This window comes from Strix aluco, chromosome Z (genome assembly GCF_031877795.1).
Source record: "Strix aluco isolate bStrAlu1 chromosome Z, bStrAlu1.hap1, whole genome shotgun sequence".
In the NCBI taxonomy this organism is placed as follows: domain Eukaryota; kingdom Metazoa; phylum Chordata; class Aves; order Strigiformes; family Strigidae; genus Strix; species Strix aluco.
The window spans coordinates 7,957,187-7,978,369 of NC_133971.1; the positions used below are offsets into that span (position 1 = coordinate 7,957,187).

The window sequence follows — 21,183 nt, forward strand, 5'->3', positions numbered from 1 at the left end:
GAGTCCTAGGTGGAAAACCTCACCAATTTAACACACCTAACTTTAGAAAGAATTAATTTTCCTAATTAATTTTAAATTAATTTTTTCTCATGTTTGTTCAGTCATTAATCATATAAAAAGGCAATCCGTTCTTCTGGAGTTCTTCTTTACTCACTAACTACTTTTGTGTATATTGCTATTTCAGTCAGCCAAAATTGATTTTTTCAGAGTATTGAGTCTCAGTGTCCTTCATCAAATTACAGTTCTCTTTCAGATGGAATCATGCAGATTCTCTTCCTTTTGTCACACAGCAACTACACCATTGTTTACTGCACAATTCTTTTTTTTTTTTTTTTTGTATGTAATCCAGATTTCTTTAGAAACCACTACAGTGCACAAAGGGTACAGACAACTTTCTGCTGTAATCTTCTAAATAATGATTGCTTTAATTCAGCATATTGTTTATCCTTATATGAAGGAAGTCCATATATCCTTCACGTTACAGCAGAGTAACAGCTTGACCTGCTCAAAAAAATTTAAAAAATCTGTCAGGGGAAAAAAAAGCTTTGTTACCAAACTGTGAGTGTATGTTTTTCTTCTCAGTAGCATGAAAGATTTATCTGGTATTGACCATCACTAGTACATGAATTTCAAACAAGCCTGTGAGCAGAGAAAGTAGCAGTTGATGTCTTGAACTATTATGTGATTTTTCATCCTAATTAGAAAAAAAGTGCTGTGATCAGGAATCACTATATTGACAGAAGTCCTTGTTATATGGCAGAGAGGAGGCTTTGCTACCCTCTTACTTTACCAATATGCCTAACACTATAATGTCAAATAATTTTGAAATAACTTCTTTCACAATCTATTTTCAATTTTTCTGAACACATTTATGAGAAAGAATTGACTCTATGGATGTTCATATACTGTATTAGTAATACCTGATTCACACCAGAGGAAATAAAAACACTGGCAAAAGACAGTTATCCCATGAGCCTGCTGATTTACAACACTTAGGAAACTAACACTTGTGTTTTGCAGCACTGCAAATGGTTGTGTCCATGGAACAAGACATTTTAGTGCAGTATATTCTGTAAAATTGTTTGAAGAACTCCTGTTCCCTCACCAATCGTAATTATTCCTGCAAGTATCACAAGAGCAATTCCCACGCACAGTCAATTTTTTAATTGAAGTAATTAGCAAAAATACACCAAATACTTCAGAGAGCATATTGTTCCAGAAAGAAGACTCCACGTCATAACTACATAATTAAAACATGCCTGACAGAAATCAGGAGAAAACTCGGCTTTGGCATTACCTCACTGAAGCCAGAGGGGTAATACCAGACTAAATGTCAAACGAACCTGTCTCAGCGCTCTTACCTGATGGGATTGACCCAACAGAGTGTGTTAGCAAAGACAGTACAATGTCAGGTGTACCTCAAAATAAAAACTATCTAAGTAAACAAACCAATAAAGTAATAAAGTGTTATTCTAGATTTTATGCTGCATGCAGAGTTGTGGCTTTTAGTGAGACTCTTAATGGAGTCCTTATTTCTTCTGTTTGGTTTTGCTTATTATTTTTGAAACAAAACATAGTGCTTCTCTGTACTCTGCTTACTGTGTCTTTCTCCTCTCTTCTCTTTTAGACCTCTCCAGTGATGTCCCTAGATCACTAGCATAATCTCACTTCATTATTTTAAACAAGCAAGCAGCTGTACCTGTTACATTTAATAAAAGATTTTTTAAGAAACACCGTTGTTTACGATGTGTTATTACATTCCTTTCAGCAAACAGTTCTAGCACAGTAAACATCTGCCTCTTTACATAATCTTTTAAAAAGTATTTTTAAGGTATCAAATTAGTATATAATAATATTAATTTCAGGTTGGTTTTTTTTCAGTCACCACAACGAACCCAAGTTAATTATGCTTTTGTGTTTTTCCATTTATTCACAGCTTTGAAAAAAAAATCTATGCACCAATACATAATAAAGTAATAGAATGACTAAAATGACTTATATTATATTATGACTATGAGCCAGCAACATGCTTTCGCAGTCCAGGCAGGCAACTGTGTCCTGGGCTGCATCCAGAGAAGTGTGGCCAGCAGGTCGAGGGAGGGGATTGTCCCCCTCTACTCCACTTTCGTGAGACCCCCCCCTGCAGTGCTGTGTCCAGCTCTGGGGGCACCAACATCAGAAGGACACGGACCTGCTCAGGTCCAGGGGAGGCCCCAAAGATGCTCAGGGGGCTGGAGCACCTCCCCTGTGAGGACAGGCTGAGAGAGTTGGGGTTGTTCATCTGGAGAAGAGAAGGCTCCGAGGAGACCTTAGAGCGGCCTCCCAGGACTTAAAGGATCTACTGGAAAGCTGGGGAGGGGGTGTAGGGATAGGCTGAGGAGTAATGGTTTTAAACTGAAAGAGGGTAGATTTAGATTATATATAAGGAAGAAATTCTTTATTGTGAGGGTGGCGAGACACTGGCACAGGTTGCCCAGAGAGATTGTGGCTGCCCCCTCCCTGGAAGGGTTCAAGGCCAGGTTGGACGGGGCTTTGGGCAACCCAGGCTAGTGGAAGGTGTCCCTGCCCGTGGCTGGGGATGGATGGATGGTCTTTAAGGTCCCTTCCAACCCAAACCATTCTATGGTTCTAGCATGTTCAACAATTTACACACTAATGGATGAATATATAAACAGTTATAAGCAATCACGGCTCCTTCTTTGAATCAGTTTTTGCTAGTGTAGGCTAAGACTGATCAGCACAAAACAGACATGACAACCAAAGTGTTTACAATTTCCTATGGAAAGCAAAATCCAAAACCAGTTTTGTTTCCGGTTAAATCAGAATATTCCATTCTTTTTCTTCCATAAACAAAACAGAGCGGCTAACTTAGTCAATTCCCAGGGTCCTCAAGGACCCAGAAAGCCCTCTGCTGTGGTCTATAGCACTCGGAAGCCCCAGCAGTGCCAGGAGAGGCAGGGCTCTCAGGTGTGCCCAGGCTCTCAGCTGCAAAGCCTGGGGTTTAAGCTCTGGGCTTCCAGCAGTTTGTTGAGCTGGCTACCAGAAAACTATGTTTCTTTAGTTTTACTGTCTGCCTGCCCATATTTGGACAAAAGTTTATCAAGAAACAGTGCAGTGGAACATTTTAGTCAATTAAAATGAATATCAGTATTCTGTGACTGTAAAACTTTCCCCTGGTAGATATCTGGCTAGCCCAACTGTCAGTGAAATACAGGAAAGGGCTGGGTAGATAGAGATCCTGAGAGGGATACAAAGAAGTATGATAAACTAATATGCTATGTGCATATGCAAATATCTTCTGTATTTTAGAATAAACTTTGCACTGCATTGATGTAGTCCCTACTCTGGTTTTCCACGCTTCTTCACTGTTAACATAAAAATTAACTTCTTGATACCAACAGTTGTTTTTATATCCAATTAAAAGTAGCCAAAAGGGAGGATATTGTGACATTTATAAAAAAATCTAATTATCTTCCTAAAAGCGCTCTTCTAAGAACTGGTGCAATACACTTTTTTTTTGTATAAGATTTATGTTGGCTATCATAAATACAACAGTACAATGCAGGCAAGGACGGAAGGCGGAATAAGAAAGTGTACATGAGAGCTGCAGAAACCGCAGAAATGAAGATGCTCCAAGCAGCAGAATTGATGAACCATACACAAGTGTACACCGCCTCCATATCTTATATAATTCAGACACCAACAGGTCTGAGAAGAGCAGTAACCTTCCTGAAGAGTGGGTGTTCAATATACATGCCTTTCCGAGGCTGTTTGGCAAAGACCGAGTATTAACAATGTGGGTGAGGTGCAGAGAGTAAAAGAAAACAAAGATAATTAGAATCACGCCGCAGGAAAAAAAAAAAGTCTGCGGACATTCTCCCAACTTAGTTTTTGAAAGACAAGGTTAAAGAGTAACTGAAGAACCTGCCCTTGGGATGTTGTTTGTCTTAGTGGCTTATTCATACGATTCATCCAGCTCTTAGTCATGCTGGTATCTAACTGATCCTGTCATGCACTTTTAAAAAGTAGAACGGCACAAATCTCCTTCACATTCCTCCTGGAAACTTCTCTCCTGTGATGCCTAAAAAAGCCCTTCACAGCATCAAGGATGCTGGTACCCTGTGACTGCTACTTATTATACTGAGCATGATGGATTGTTTTGCTGTCACTTCGCCCTCACCTCCCCTATTTGTTTGCTGCATTCACCTGTTGTCTTTTATTATATGCCGAGACAACATCTTTGAGGCAGCAGGTGCCTTTTTAAATAGATGAGTACAGGACCTTGCACAATAACAGCACTACAGCCACCACAACTAACAGTGTTTGTGAGGGAGACAAGACAGTTTCTGCAGGTCCCACTGTATCGTCCATGCGTTGCCACCACAAAAAGTTAGCATGACAAAAGGCAGTCAGAACGTCTGCAAAATGTTGTGTAGACCTGTTACAGTGTGCTTTTGTGGGCACCAGCATTCCAAGGAAATATCCTTGGAATATCGGGGATATCAGCGGGTGTGCTTAAGGATATTTCATAAGCATCACCAGAGGCACCAAGCAGCTAAACAAGACTGCAGCACTGTAAGGTGATCAGAAGTAGTCAGCTTGGCTTCACCAAGGGAAGTCATGCTTGAGCAACCTGATGACCTTCTACAATGAAATGACTGGCCTGTTAGATGAGGGAAGAGCAGCGAACACTGTCTATATGGACTTCAGTCTCTTTAGGCCTTTGACACGGCCTCACAGAAGATCCTCATAGAGAAGCTGTTGATGTATGGGCTGGATAAGCAGGCTGTGAGGTGGCTTGAAAACTGGCTGAACAACCAGGTCCAGAGTGTGGTGATCAGTGACACAAAGTCTAGTTGGAGATCAGTAAGGAGTGGTGTACCCAGGGGCTGATACTGGGTCCAGTCCTGCTTAATATCTTCATTAATGATTTGGATGATGGGGCAGAGTGTACCCTCAGGAAGTCAGCAGATGCCACAAAACCGGAAGGACTGGCTGATACAACAGAGGGTCTTTGCGCCCATCCAGAGGGACATGGACAGGCTGGAGAATGGGCTGACAGAAACCCCAACAGTTCAACAAGGGGAAGAGCCAAGTCCTGCACTTGAGAAAGAACAATCCCAGGTGCCAGGGCATGTTGGGGCCACCCAGCTGGAAAGCAGCTTTGTGGAAAAGCACCTGGGTGTCCTGGTGGATACCAAGATGAACATGGGCCAGAAATGTGCCCTTGCCACGAAGCAGGCTAACAATAGCCTGGGCTGCATTAGGCAAAATACTACCAGTGGGTTGAGGGAGGTGATCTTCCCCTCTGCTCAGCACTGGTGAGGCCACATCTGGAGTTCTGTGTCCAGTGCTGGGCTCCCTGGTACTAGAGAGATATGGACAGACTGGAGAGAGTCCAGCAAAGGGCCACAAGGATGATTAAGGGACTGGAGCATCTCTCCTATACAGAGAGGCTGAGAGAGCTGGGACTGATTAGACTGAAAAAGAGAAGGCTCAGGGGGATCTTGTTATGTATACAAATATCTGAAAGGAGGGTGCAAAGAAGACAGAGCCAGGCTCTTTCTGGTAGTGCTCAGTGACAGGACAAGAGGCAATGGGCACAGACTGAAAGAAGAGATTCCCTCTGAACATCAGGAAACACTTTTTCATTGTGAGGGTGATTAAATGCTGGTACAGGTTGCCCAGAGAGGTGGTGGAGTCTCCATCCTTGGAGACATTAAAAAAATGGACATGGTCCTGGGCAAGTGGCTCTAGGTGACCCTGGTTGATCAAGGAGGGTTAGATCAGATGACCTCCAGAGGTCACTTTCAACCTCAACCATTCTGTGATTCTGTGAAGGTGTCCTAAACTTGCATGAAAATAAAGAAGCTTCTTTCATCATGCTTCAAAAATTCATAGGATATTAGTAGTAACCTGAAAGGCCGCAGTAGGAACAGAAGTTCTATGAGACAACAAGCTTAAAACAGTGGAACCCAAGGAGAGAACCTCAGGGAAATACTACGTGGCAGCTGTGAGAAGAGATTGATTCTAGTATTTGACAGGAATTTTTTATTTTGCAAATTTTTTCTGATTTCACGGTCAAGAGCCTACACTTTGGTTTTGTTGGAATAGATTTTTCTTATTAAAGCTTGTTGGGTGCTGAGGGTGATTCCAAGCCACTCTGGAAAACATAATCTACTTCTCAGGAAACAAATCCATATAAAGTGATGTTACATTAAAGCGGTGTTACAGATAAACTTTTCAGGTGCCTGCCACGCAAGAAAATCCCAAGAACTGGGACTTACTTGCTGCCAGGTTCGTTTGGTGGTGGATGGGCAATATCTAGTGACAAGAAAGAAGAAAATGTCTTTCCTGACAGGCTTTGACCAGATTGCTGGTGACGCAGAGCAAGCAGCAGAAAGACAATCCATGATATCAGGTAATCTCACGTTGTCATGGGGGCCTTTATCCCCAACAGGGTCCGTGAGTACTCCTGCAGAAGAAAAAAACTCATAATAAAAAATTTAACCAGCTGGATGGATTTAGGATTGTTTAATAATGAAGAAGCCTTGTGAGAGCACTGGAACCTCTTAGTCCTCCTACAAGCAGATAGGACCCAAATCCCTCTTTTTTGCCTTTTGGCAGTTTTGACAGTCCAAAGCAGCTGTGGGTTATTGCAGAGTAAAACTTGAGTACACCCGAAGGAAGCATCTCTTTGGCCTCCTCTAATTCCTATTAATGCCGTTAAATTCATGTCCCTGGGCGGTAGGAAGCAATGAGGTGGTGAAGAAGGGTCTTAAGTGGGTTGTTTGTACCACTCACTACACCTAAAATCCAGTAAGCTCAGCCTAACACATCTCCGTGTTGTCTCTGTCATGAGGGGTGATGGCCACCAGGAGGGAAATGGCTGGAGGTGCTGTGGGTGTATATAGGTGTGAGGGTATGGGGGTGTGTGAGAGGGGAGAGGGTGTGAGTGTGGGGATGTGTGAGGGTGTAGGGGTGGGGGGATCGAGGGGGTGTGAAGCTGTGGAAGGATGTGAGGGGGTGCGAGGGGTGTGAGTGAATGTGGGTGTGGGGGTGTGATGGTGGGTGTGAGGGTGTGTGTGGTGGTGAAGAGATGTCAGGGTGTGGGAGAGAGTGAGGCGGTGGGTGGGGGTGTATGGACGTGAGGGGGTGTGGGTCTGAGGGCGCGTGAGTGTGGATTTGGGGGCGGGGAGTAGGTGTGGGCATAAGGGGGGTGCGGGAGTGGGCTTGAGGGGCTGCGAGGCAGCGGCTGGGGGGATGGGAGGGGGGTGGGGGGGTGGTTGTGAGGGGCTTAAGGGGTGTGGGGGGGGGTGAGGGGGATGTAGCGGTTGGCGAGAGGGGTGGGGGTGAGGGGGAGCGGGTGTGGCGGCCGCCCCGCTCCGCTCCGTTCCCGCCGCCGCTCCCCGGGCCCCGCCGGCCGCAGGCGCTGGGGGGCGCCGCCGCGCTGCCCGCTCCGCCCCCGCGGGCCGGCCGGAGCCCGGGAGGGGCCGGCGGCGCCGTCTGCGCTCAGCCCCGGCGGGAGGAGGCCCCGCCCCGCCCCGCAGGTGAGCCCCGGGCGGCGGCCGCCCCTCGCCTCCCCTCAGTGTCGCTTGGGGCGGGACAGAGGCGGCCGAGGAGCCCGCTCCTCCTGGTCGTCTCCCTCAGGGTGTGCGCTCCCGCGGCCGCGCCGGCGCCTCCCGGGCGGATCGGCCGGGGCTGTCGCCGGGAGCGGGTCAGGGGACGGCACCAGCTGAACTTGGGCGAGCTGCCGGCCTCGGCGCGGGAAGCCGGAGCTCCCCTGTCCCGGAGCTGTCCCGGAGCTGCGGGTGCGTCCCAGCCCGCCCGGCGGGCCGTCAGGCGGGAGGAGGAGGCGCTGCCGACGGCGACAGGTAAAAACGCTCCCCTCGCCCTCCCCCTGACACTTCTGCCCGGTGCGGTTGTCGCCTGGTCTTCGCCCTTCCCCACACGAAGGGGATGGAGAGTTGTTCAAACTTTTTTTTTTTTTTTTTAATAGCAGGTTAGGGTGGACAGAGTGCTGAGGAAGGGTTCAGGTCGGTGACTGAAGGTCTGTCCGTGGGATGTTTGTCTTGCAGAGCGGTTCTCTCAGGCTCTTCTCAGTTCAAACACCAGTCCCTCCCTTCTTGGTGAATTTTTAAGGGGAAAGCCTTTAACATACTTACTCTTCTAGCCTGCGTTTATGTTTTTCAGGTGTGTTCTTTGTAACTTCTTTGTAGAGAAGTTGCCTGTCCCTGTTTTTTCCATATCTCCCTCAGGAAAAGCTTCAGAGCTGTTAGCTTACAAGTCAGGATGCTGTGAAACAGGAGTGAGCAGCAACACTGACAGTGTAGAGCCCCAGTGAAAACTTTCCTCTCTTAGTGCTCTCCACCTTGTTCCAACTACTCGCTGGCAGTAATTATTACCATAGGAAACACCTCCAAATGAGAAGGAGTACTCGAAAAGATGATAAATGCTGTCACAGGAAAAAGGTACTTAATGAGCTGGCTGGACCTCTCCGAACTTTCTTTAGAAGTACAAACACAGGAGATTCTAAGTGAGAAGACAGGTGAGAAACGTCCTGCAATTAACCTTGGAAAACAACAAGGCTAAAGAGATAGATGCTTCGTTATGAAAAGTTGCACTTTACAGGCTAGGTTTCCAAAACTGGACTTGATTCTGGCAACTTTGGCAGGATGGGGTAGTCGTGGTAGTTTTGGCTGTGTTAGAATGGTAATTTTTTAATCAAAAGTTACTCTTATATTTTGTGGATTTCATTGTGTTTATGACAGTGTAGGAAGTCAGAGTTCTTGTTATACTGACAGAGAATTTACAGGGTTAACATGGATATGAAGAATCACAAATATTTAAAGGCTTATGCTCTTTAAGTGTGTAAGCACATCTTTTTTCAGAGATGAGAATCGATGACTTAATTTTATTGGAATGATTCTAGACTCTAAACACTACTGTGAAAGCTTGTTTGCGTAACTCAGAGTGCTGAGGCACAGAGGGCAGAAAATTTGGCTTTCACATTGAGTGAGGAATACCTTGCAAGAACATTTATTCATAGCACTCCTTTCCTTAGTGAAAATGTTGGTTATGTCTATATTTGTTTATACATTATAACATCGATAAGCTTTTTTCCCCCCTCAATTTTGTGATTTGCACAGTTAGATGTAACAAAACACTGTGAGAGTTTTTCCTAGTAATTAAATACTGTTTACAAATCAGGAAGCAAGGGTTGGAGGAAGAAGTGCTAAAACTTCTACTTTTTAGTGGCTTTTTCCACTGTGATGGTAGCAGGACCTGTATCAGAATAGGACTCTGGGTTATCACTTTTGCATTTGCCAGCCTGACCTTAGGATAGGACCCAGCATAAATCCACAACAGCAGCTATCTACTTCTTGGAAACAAATCATCATTGGCTTCAAAAATTGAGTGTCATACTATGAGGTGCTTTGTGCTACTTATCTCGAAGCACTTTCCAGGACAGTATTGCTTTTTGAAAATAAAATTTAGCTCTTCTTAGACAGAAAGAGTGTTCCAGGAATATTATTTGTAGAAGAACACCACTAATTTGTGGATGATCTGAAAGTCCAATTCATGATTGAGTGTCACCCGCTAGGTTGCGTAGTTCCTCATTTAAACTGTTACCTTGGCACAAGTTTATCTCCACAGCTGAAAAGCAGCCATGTCAGTCCTGACATCTCAGTAACACATGTAGTGGTTCTGACATCACAGCTGATTACATTTAGGAATGTTTTATAATCCCAATCCGTTCAGCATCAGTTGGAGAGGATTTATCAAATATATTACTCCTTTAGGGAATCTGCTTGAACTGTGGTCTTTCACTTCAAAATAGCTAGCTGTGGGTTTTTTGGAGCAGATCGTACCCAGTCCAGGTGTGGCATGTGTATTTCCACTGAGCCATTGTGAGTGTGGGTCTTACAAAAGTCCAGCTGCACTTTGTTCCCACAGTGGCAGTTTTAGGACAACGCAGCCCCAGTAGTGTTCTCCTGTAGTTAATAGATTCTCCAGATGAAATCGTGGTTCCCTTCATCCAGCATGCAGGAGTCTATTCTGCATTATACTATTCCAGTTGCAAATCTGTAACACTTTTTTTTTAATCATATAGTATCTGATTCTGAAGTATTTGTGGATTTTTATGCCCCATTTTATATTTCTTTCCCCACTTTGCCCCCACGCTGCCCCCTTTTCGTTTGCAGTGCAAAGTGTAGATCAACCTATAAATAACATGGCTGGATCTTAGCAGCACTGGTGCTTGTGCTCCTTTTTTCAGGGGTTAGCCAGTCTGCTTTCCAGACCTGACAGTCCCAGCCTGCGTATATAATAATTAGCTGGGTTTCTGAAGTGAAATTTATTAGTAGTAGCTACAAGCCCCGGTGAGATCCCAAGCACACTGGAACTGCTGACCTGCCTGCATCTTGGGCTTTCTCCAGACTAGGTTCATATGACATCTTGGCAACACAATCCACTCCAAACTTTCAAACTTTAACTATTGACTTAGACTAGCCTTCCTCTGCCCTCACTCGCATTAACAGTCCTAGAAAAGTCTACAAAGACAGTGAATTTAAGCAGTTGGAGGCATTAGATTGGAGGTCAGAAAAACAGTCTCATTTTTAGCGTTGACCTGCTGCATGACTTCAAGTAGCATTATTCTCTTCATGTGTCTGTTTAATATTTAATGTTCTTTTGGCCATAAAGGGTATTTCTACAGATGACTTGTGTAAGAAGTGCTACATGACACCACTTCAGTAAAGCAAGCAGTTAAGTATCAGAAGACCTTTAGATAAATATGAAAGAAATATAGAATCACCGAGGACTTCCAGGTAGGTCAAAACCAAGGGAGAACACAATCAGGGTTCCAGCATGTGTGCTATCTAAAAGATACTTCTCTTTTGTTTGTTTCTGGAAACCTAAATGCACAAATTAATTGGATACTTTTATAAAAGGCTTGATAATAATCTTGAATATATTACTTGTCAAAAATGTGCATTTCATAATAATGATTTGCACATCAGTGAAAGCTGAGATAGATAGACACTGCTGAATCATGTGCTTTTGGTATAATGGAATGCATCCTTAAAGTAATTTCAATGCAATTACTTTTAAAAAATGTTTTATCAAGACAGAAGGGGAAAAAAACCAACAGCCAGTGAATAGAAGATGATAGTACCACGGTGGTGCCCCTGTTCTCAGCTGTGACCAGAAGTGGGGTGTTTACTCTTGTAAGGATGGACAGAGAAGTTCTGGCTCTCTTTCATCCTCCTTAATTGCTCAGAACAAGACTGCAGTCATACGTACACAATGAACAGTCTTTGTGAGGGCCATAAGCCCAGAAATAAATGCTACCAAAGGTGAATGGGTTCATCTCACATGTTTGTCTCCTCTTGTTTTTTTTCCTGACGTACCAAATACTGTGAGTTATTTTACGCAAACACATGTTATGTGTGACCATTATTACACCATGTCACCAAACGATGACTACACTGAATAATAGTTAAATACTTAATTAAGACATTGCAAGTATGAAGCCCCCGAGCTAACTGTTCTCATTGTAAGGCTGATAAGCCACTGAATGTCACTGCTTAGCAAAAGCAGCTGTAGCTGCAGAGCATGATGTTATGGAGTGAAATAAATGGGGGTGGTAGAAATCTGTGATTAAAATGTCATGTGTATTTCAACTGACTTTTTGTTGTTGTTGTTTGTTGGACTTTTGGAACAAACTACATTGATACACTTTGATTATGGAATTCAAAATAAACTCCAATATCAAAGAAAAACAGGACAAAATTACTGCTCCTGAGTTATTCACCAGAATAGTGCTTTCAATGGTAAATAAAAATGAGTCTCTGTTAATTTCCTTTGTAGTTAAACTAATTAAACATTTTTATTTCTCTGGAAATACACTGTAAATAAACAAATGTAATTTTCATATCCATGTCTAATCTGGTCTTGGAATTATATTGCTCTGCAATCTGTTAAATATTGATTATTTTTTTTTCCCTCCAAAGATTTTCCCTACACATGGGTAAGCAAGCACATAAAAGACATAAATAAAAGTAATTTAATTGTATTTGTTGCATGTATGCAGGTATACGTTCACACAAGACCTTTTGTTATTTATACCACATTAATCTCTTCATTTTTCTGTGTGAAACCTCCAGATTTTCTTTGATGCATGTTTCTTTTGTTGTAGAGCTGATAACTGTCTGCCCTGTACAGGACTCCTCTCATGCCACTATGAGTGTGACAAGCTGTTCATCACTTCATTTATTCTGTTTCACTCAGACTGGTAGATTGTCAAAGGAGCATAAGGAAGGTAGTGTACTTCCACAAATGTAATTACTTTTATAAATACATTAATATTTATTTTCCAGCCATTTAACAGTTTCTTCTTAGATAAAAAATACTTTACTATGCTTGCTTTTCTTACTTATTAAGACCCATGAACTTTCTTTAGCATTGTCACAAGAAAGTGTCACATTCACTTATTCTTTCTCACATCAGTGAAAAAAAATGCTGCAGGATTCATTCAGTTCTTGCTTCTTGCAGTGGTGAAAATCAGGAGTGGTACAACTGTACCACAGCACTTGGGTGTGGTCGGTATAAGGCCATTAGAGTGTGCAGAATTAAACTTTTTTGCAGTTTATTTGCCAGAGTGTGACAAAAGGGAGGTCACAAAAAATGTGACAGCCATGCTTTAAGCATCTATAAATGTTATATCCAAATATTTTAAGTTTTTAATGCATTTCTTGAAGTCTGGGAGGTGGGAATACACACACACACACACATCCCCCTCCCTTATCTTCATACTCTTTTTCACAACATACAGGGGTGTTTACAGGAGCAATTTGTACAGTTAAATCCTCTTTTTTTTCTTTTTTCTGGGGGGCCTCTGTTTTCTCTGAACAGCAGGTGTTCTTTCCAGCCAATAGGAGGGTGTGAGTGAGACAAGTGCAATGACCGAAATGGTGGAGTTGCCATCGGAGGCGACTTCCCTGCTAAGAGCTGTCTATCAAAGCCGCCTCCGCCTCACCAGGCTGTTACTAGAGGGTGGTGCCTACGTCAACGAGAGCAATGACAGAGGTGAAACCCCTTTAATGATTGCTTGTAGGACCAAACATGTGGATGCCCAGAGTGTCAGCAAGGCAAGGATGGTTAAATACCTACTGGAAAACAAGGCTGATCCGAACATACAGGACAAATCTGGAAAGACAGCCCTGATGCATGCTTGTTTGGAAAAAGCAGGCCCTGAAGTGGTATCTCTGCTACTGAAAAGTGGAGCTGACCCAAGCCTGCAAGATCACTCTGATTGCTCTGCGCTTGTGTATGCAATAAACGCTGAGGACAAAGAGACCCTGAAAGTTCTTCTTAATGCTTGCAGGGCACGGGGAAAAGAAGTCATCATCATCACGATGGACAAGTCCTCATCTGGAAGGCAGAAAACAAAGCAGTACTTAAACATGCCTCCTGCAGACCTCGGGGAATGCCATTCCCCAACTGCCTGCACTTCACCATCAGAAATAGAACTGACTACGTCTCCACCCCCACTTTCGAGTTCAAATGAATCTAAAAAAGCAGTCTTCAGCTTTAAAGAGCTGGATCATCCACGACGCGTGGACAACTCATCTCAGACAGTTTCACTGACAAGAAAATCCAGCTCAACAAAAGTAGGGTCCAGGCGGGCACATGTGCAGCGGCTACGGTCTGAGCCTTGGATAAAGAGCTCTCCCTCACTGTATCACCAGAATAAAATTGCTTCTTTACAAGAACTTCAGGGTATTACTCCAGAAGAAGTGTGTTTTGAAATCCATGGCCTTGCCTATTCAAAGAGATTCATCACCAGGCACCAAAGTATTGACATAAAAGACACTGCTCATTTATTTAAAACCTTTGATCAAACTGGACCAGGGAAATTATCACATGATGAGATAAAATCTCAGATTCCTTATGTTGAAGAGAAATGGCACTCCAGTGGGATTCCAATGGGTAAAGATGCCAGTTTGGGGCAAAATAGCTTTGTTTCAAACCTTAGCAGTATTATCCAGAAAAGAAATTTAGGAGCTCATCACTACAGCTCTGATTCTCAGTTAACTACTACTCTAAGTCCTGCTGCTGCAGAAGACAGTAAGTCAGTGATAGGAAAGAAAAAGATTATTTCTCCATCTCATGCTTTGTTACCAAGTTCTAGAGCAGTACTGGAGAACATGCCTCCTGTTACTCTGAGCAGGAGGAATCAAGCTTTTCTAGACAGACAGGGTTCAGGAGCCTTATTGTTGGATCATACTGCTCAGATAAGACCAGGTTTTCTTCCACCACTGAATGTGAATCCTCACCCCCCAATTTCAGATATTACTTTCATAAATAGGGTTTCTGGGATGGTTTCTTGTGGACAGAAACACTTAGTACCAGCAGCACCCTCCGTCCCTAAGGAGACCAAAAATAGGAAAATGCTACAAAGGAGGCAGTCATTACAGACGGAGCAGATTAAGCAATTAGTGAATTTTTAACAGGCAATTGTAACAAGAGTTACAAAATCTGTACAATGTGTACATATTCACTGTGCTACCTGATTGTAATGATACGTACCCCAAAAGATAGCAGGTTTGTGTTGTAAAGCTCTCTGCCTTGGAATGGGTTAAACAGTTTAGAGACTACATCAAAAGATACACTCAACTAATGATGCTGCTTTCTGCAAACTGAGGAATATTTATTACACTGTTTTCAAAATGTTTTCAACTTCAGCAGTGACATCTTACTGGTGGCAGGCTGAAGTCACAACAGCTTTTAGGCACTGCAGTTCTCATTTTAGGTTGGAAATGTATCCCTCCCGAATGCATACTCTCTCTGTACCCAGAAAGGCGGTACACGTGGCATTTGGGATCTTGAAACATTTGACTGTGATGCTGGATGCCAGACTCACTGTCCCAGTTGTGCAATATCCAGAAATTCAACACAACCAGCATGGGCAAGGGCTGGGCAGTGGCAAGTGTACAGAGGCAGTGGCTTATGGCTTCAGTGGCTTTACTGCGTGTAGACAGACAATACACAGAGTCAGTAAAATTCGTGTTGCAGAGCTGTGTTGCATGCATAGCTACGCCCAGGGAATTCCAGCTGAAGACTGGGAGCCTGCGTCAGACGCCTTGCTGGCCGCTGGAAGTCACTGTGATACAGAGAGCCCTGGAGAGCTCAAGTTCAGCACGTGACACCTGGGAGCTGAGTCAGGAAGCCAGCACAGCAAGCAAGAGGCCTTGAATAATTTCATGTAAAATGGCCAAACCCTGCCTGCACTGTCAGTTAGGCATGTCAATCAACTCGGGCTTCTCAAGCTATTGGATTGCTGGAATCTGTTAAAAAGAGGAAGAGCTGGGGGAGGTGTTACTTTCTGTAGTTCCAGACCCTCCCCTCAAAAAATAAGAGATCTTCATATCATGCAGGAGCTCTCTCTCCCCAGTCACAGGCCTGGGTTTCTTTTCACAAGACCAGATACAGATGGTGAGACACATCATGTGTCTTGATGAGCGAGGACACTTCACACACACCTGGGAGCAAGGAGGAGCTCTGTCCTCCTGCCCAGACACACCTGAAAAAAAAAAATCCAACAGCTACAATACTCACCTGGGAGATGGAATTCCTCATTTTTCCCAATTTGAAGCAGACGACTGAATTTCTTATGGATGAGAAACAGTCCTTTGCATCCAAGCTCTTGCATATTTTCAAGTATCTCCATCTAAAATCTGTTTTTCCTTCCCATTTAGCAATTCCAAACATCTACCTTGTCTTTGTGCATATTCCATAGATGCTTTATTTCTGGTATTGCATTTAGCATTTTACAGCTCATGTTCTAAAGATTGAGAAATACTGAATGTGTTCTGTTTTGTCATAACTTACAGAAATTAATTGTATTGAAATTGTGTCTGTATAATGTGAATTTCTGCATACTGAAATGAGGTACCTTTTTTTCTGAAAACACACAGTGGCTACTATCTGTCTTCTTACAGCTTCTGTCAAAATGCACCCAACCTGACATTGCCTAACAAACTACTGTAATGGTATTTAGCTTTGTCCTTAGTATAAGACAATTTCAAGTGGATGATAAACATACAGTCTCTGTAAATACCTATGTAAAAATATAAAAATGTCCAAAAGTTCATAGTATGTCTATTTTGAAGAAGGGAACATTTGACATCTGGAAATTAAATGAGTTACGGTTCACATCTCTACACAACAGTTATATATGTCAAGTGCTGATCTGAAACTATGAATTTAAATCTTGAAATCAATTTTGCCATAAAATCTCTCCACTCTCTAATGATGGCAGATCATTAGAAGGCAGATAATCTTACCGTTGATTCTCTAACCAAGCTCTCAGAAGTAGCTAAAACAAGTGAAGATGCAAATCAGTATCACAATTGTCAAAATTAGTTCTTCCCCACAAAATCTGGGTCTTGGAAGCCGTGGCGTCCTCTGTCACAGCTCTGCTAACGTGGGACACTTAGCATTCTGGTGGCAGCAGGGAAGGCCCACAGGGACCTGCTCTACGCTATCGCATCCGACTTACTCAGATGTGACTGTCACACTTGTTTAGTTCCTCACCCCTCAAGAGCAATCAGTCCCCGTCACAAAAATGTCGTGGGTTTTTTTGGTTTTGTTTTTATTAGAGATAGACTATTCATCCACTGAAAGACTCTTGGTCATTTATAGACTGGCTCTAGTCTCTGCACACACGCAAAAAAGAAGTGTTCACTATGTTAAAAAAACTCCACCACCAAAATGAGAAGATTCCAAAAGTGGAATTACATACACTTAAGAGCTATTAAATACTGGTGGAAACATGGTGAAGGTGATGGAGCCAAATATGTTCCATTCAGGTTCTGCCTCTTACCTCAGATGTTGCTGGATCAGCATCTGCGTATACCAGGTAGAAACAAGGACTACATGGAAATCTTTTTATGGCACAGAAATTACGTGAAACAACCTATGTCAGTATTATTAACTGGGTACAAATTGGTCCCTACAAACGCCACATACAGACACTATATACTCTTCAAATGTTTTTATTATAAATGGAAATGCCAATTTATAGTCTGTTCATTTCATAATGAAATATCTGCAGCTAAAAATATATCTTTAAAAAAACATGAATTCTTTTTTACAAAAAAATAACATCAGAAGTTCTAACTGGTATTCTTTGCTGAAGGTATAAAGGCTGATTTCTGCTGTATTGATTTTAAAATTAATTAAAATATGGGATTACTGGCCCCTCAACTGAAACTGTAATTTTTTTACAAAATGGTCAGAAAAATGGCAGATGTCTTGAGAAGTGAAGTTATTCTGTGGTGTTGCCAGTATTTTGTGCTTAATTTTGATGCAGAAGTAATGTGAAAGGTTAACATTTAATGTTTATTGTTGCATCGATGTTACAAGTGACCTTCAAAGAAAAAATAGTTCAGCGTTGTTCTCTTGATGTTGTTATGATGATGCATAAATAAAAGTAATTTTTTCCCCCATGCAGGGAATACGGAAATAGACGTCCTTTTATTCACCACTTAGGAGACGCTGAGTCACTACCAAAGGTACTCGCTCATAAGTGTTTCTCAGGCCGTCTCTATACAGGAAAATTGGAACAGTTAATTAGATTTAATCCAACATAGCTAGATTTGTACAAAGTATTGTGTGAGAGAGGCTCTTTCCGTCTGTTGGTAGCTTACTGTGGTTCCACTTCAGTGGTGATACACTTCTGCCATCTTTGAAGTCTTAATCCTCATCATTTTCCAGCCATCCATAATGTCTTCTAAGCAAAGAATGGGAAGCAATTTCCAACGTTAAATCCCTCCCCCCCCCCCAGTAAAGTTTACAAACAGCAAAATACCTTTCAGGTGTTCTTTATGCGTCTTGATATAGGAAACATAGAAAACACCACACGCTGAAGCTTCTTCCTTGCTAGTTTTCTTTTAAGAGCTGTGGGCTCCCCACCCAGAGAAAACCATCTGGACTAGTTTTCACACAGTGAAAAATTAGTAAAGCTCATCCACTATAACTTACAGAAATGTTGATGGCATAAAATCCTTAAACATTTAAACCATATAAAATGGAAGTGACATTTTTGTGAGCAAGCATTCCTGTCAACACAAGTTACAGCTTACAGTAAAACACACTACCTATGAGATTATTGATTTTGAATCTAGGTGGTAACTTTAGAAAGGTGAAAACGAATTTTTCTACTTTTGGTTTTCATTTTCTCTGCAAAATGCTGTGAAACCATACAATGAAAGTAACTTCTAGACAAACAGTGGTGGCCTCAAAAACTTCATATTTTGGTTTAAGAAATTTAAGAACAGCAAGTCACTACACAAGAATGCTGTAAAAAAGCAGTTTTCAAGGTTGTGTTTAAGACGTGGTGTTCAAAGTACAGTTTTCAAAATGTCCTTTCCTGCACTTTTTGTGTTTGCTTTAAGGGGAAAGGCATTTGGGAGTTGCCTTGTTTTGATTTTTGTCTTTTACAATTACACAGCACTTCCAAAAGAATATTGACATTATTTGATGCAGCTACACAAGAAAAATAGTGAACTAAAACAGTCATTAAATTCCTTTTTTTCCTTATCAATCCTTAATAAGACCTTCATCTTTCTGCATCTGTTATGCAGTACAACTAATTAGTTTTCCAACTAAAATAAAGTATTTATAAATAAATGGATTCTTTCATTAGTAAACCATTATTCTGTTAGCTGGCTATTTTGTTCATGTAACGAGCTTGGCTTGTTACAGAAAGGGTAACGTTCGTCACAAATAACAGTCCTACTAAAAACATTCACACTGTATTCATAAAAGGGACAAGCTTTTTTTTTTTTTAAATTAATGTTGAAATCCAGAATTAGAGGGAGGAATGCCTATTTTAAGATATTTCCCAGCCACACATTTTCACCTTTAAGTATTACTGGCACTGTAATACCTTCAAGGAGATCAAGTTTGATAAGGATACATCTTAAGAAAACTTAGGGTTTTTTCAGAGTGAAAGGGATAAAACTCCAATTTTGATGACTATTTGCTCTAATAAAATACCAGCTATTAATCCATTTAAAAAGACAATAGGTCTTATACTCCTTTACACAAGTTAATCTCATTTTAAAATATGTATGTATATACAAAATTCCTGTTCTTCGAAGAAGATATCTGTTAAAGCTCAACAAAGATGAAAGTTTGTAATAACAAAACTATAGGAAACAGAATTACTTAAAACTCCTTCTGCATCTATACTGATCCTTTACAGCAGTATGTACTATGTAGCTGGTAAAACGTGTCATTAAATCATAAAAAAATCCAGGCTGAAAGGAACCTCTGGAGGTCTCGTGCAGCCGCCAGCTCAAAGCAGGGCTTGCCTCAGCCACATTGCTCATCTGGAGTGGGATTCAGGAAGCCAAGGCATCAACACTTCAACACTTACGGAAGCACCAGAGAACTCAGTTATCAAGATGAAGTCAAACCCACTGTTTTAAATTTAACCATACGACACTGTAGATCTAATGTTGATTCAGAGGTTTTGTCCCAAGCAGGAAAAAAAAGTGAATTTATATTCAGCCATTTAAAAAACATGCCAACATCTTAAATTGAACAGTGAAGATTTTTTTTTTTAGCACTATATACAGTCCAGTTTATTCCCAAATTTCTGAAATCCAGATGCGTGCTGATGAACTGTAATTAATCTCTGTATTTTTTTCCCTGAAGGCATTAGCTAGCAATTTTGAACACTTTCATGAGCTGCCACAGATGGCATGAGTTATAGCCTTCTTTCTCAAAAGCTAGTCCATTTTCAAATATAAACTTAACCTGTACATACATTTTTAAAAACACAACAATGAGAACACCTTTTTAAAACACATTTTAATTCTGCTTGGACAAATTCCCATTGAGATTATGAATTTGCATATGCTTTTTTTTTTTTTCCCCTGCTACAGCAATAAGAGGAATCACAATTAGGCAGTGAAAGCAACAGTTATAGTGACAGAAGGATCACTGAAAAATCCAAGGGAACCAAGCCAAAGTATATAAAAAAACAACACACAATTGCCCCCAAAATTCAGATGTTCAAAATTCAGAAGATGATAGAGTACAATACTTTGAATTTTACTGGAAGCACAATAAAAAATAATGCTTCTTTATTATGGGTTTTAATGAATAAGCTCTGCTGTGGCAGTCTGAGATGTTATTGACAGCTGTTTATTGCACCCATCGGCCAGAAGTTACTGCTCCTCTCTAAGGGAACACAGACCTTAATGCCCCTGTGCAATTTGGAGTAACTGCAGTGTGGAGTGAGTATCTTCTTCAGCCGTGCTACTAAAAGGGTAATGATACAATAATCACAGTAATTTGCAGTAAAGACATATCAGAAGTAGTTGTAGCTGGAAGAAGCTAGTAACATCTTACTTCACTGCAGAGACATACACCAAATCTCATCCAGCAAAGCCCTAGAAGAGGCAAAGAACTAATGACTAATACAACACCCTGGCTTGGATGTTACCTAGCAGCCCTTACTTTTGCCTGTAGGTTGGTACAAGGTTTATAGATAAAACTCTCGGTAAAACTGACAGTAAATATAACAAGGTAATATACAGAAGATATGCCTAGGCATCAGGGAATCACATGGCATAGGCAAACAGATACTCCTGAATAAATGTCTGTGGGCATCAAAACACAGCAGTAACAAAAAATTGGTTTCCAATTGAAATTTTAAGAAATAGTTTTGTGGTAAAAATGGTTTCTAATTAACATAAACCTCATGGAAGAAATCTTTCTTTGAAATATTGTCCAAACACTTCCTAATCTTTCCTTTTATTAGTAGTTTTACCCTTAGTAAAACAAATACTCTCTGAAAATTGAAATAAATTTTAAATCAATTAAAAGAAATTTTAGAACACTGAAACCTATGGTAAAGCTCCCCTGACTCTGGGATATACTGCAGGATGCAATTCATAATACTCTAATAGGCTCTCTCTAACCCTTAAAAAACAAACCATCCCAAACATTTTTAATACTCCAACACTGCAATTTATTTTTTTCTTGAAGAAAAGAAAGGATAGGGCCATTTCATCACCAAGTTATTAAATGAGTTATAAAGACGTCTTGTGTAAGTCCTTAGCTCTCTCTTCTTAATCACCAATAATGAGTTCCTGATGGTGGGCT

At 41.5% G+C, this 21,183-nt stretch overlaps 1 protein-coding gene across 1 annotated transcript; it reads left to right on the plus strand.

The window, feature by feature from the left end:
• Positions 1–12,765: 12,765 nt before the first annotated feature.
• ANKRD34B (ankyrin repeat domain 34B) lies at positions 12,766–14,513 on the plus strand. The gene has a single exon (XM_074812973.1). The coding sequence runs from the start codon at positions 12,963–12,965 to the stop codon at positions 14,511–14,513; it is 1,551 nt and encodes a 516-aa protein (XP_074669074.1). The 5' UTR covers positions 12,766–12,962.
• The last annotated feature ends 6,670 nt before the right edge of the window (positions 14,514–21,183 follow it).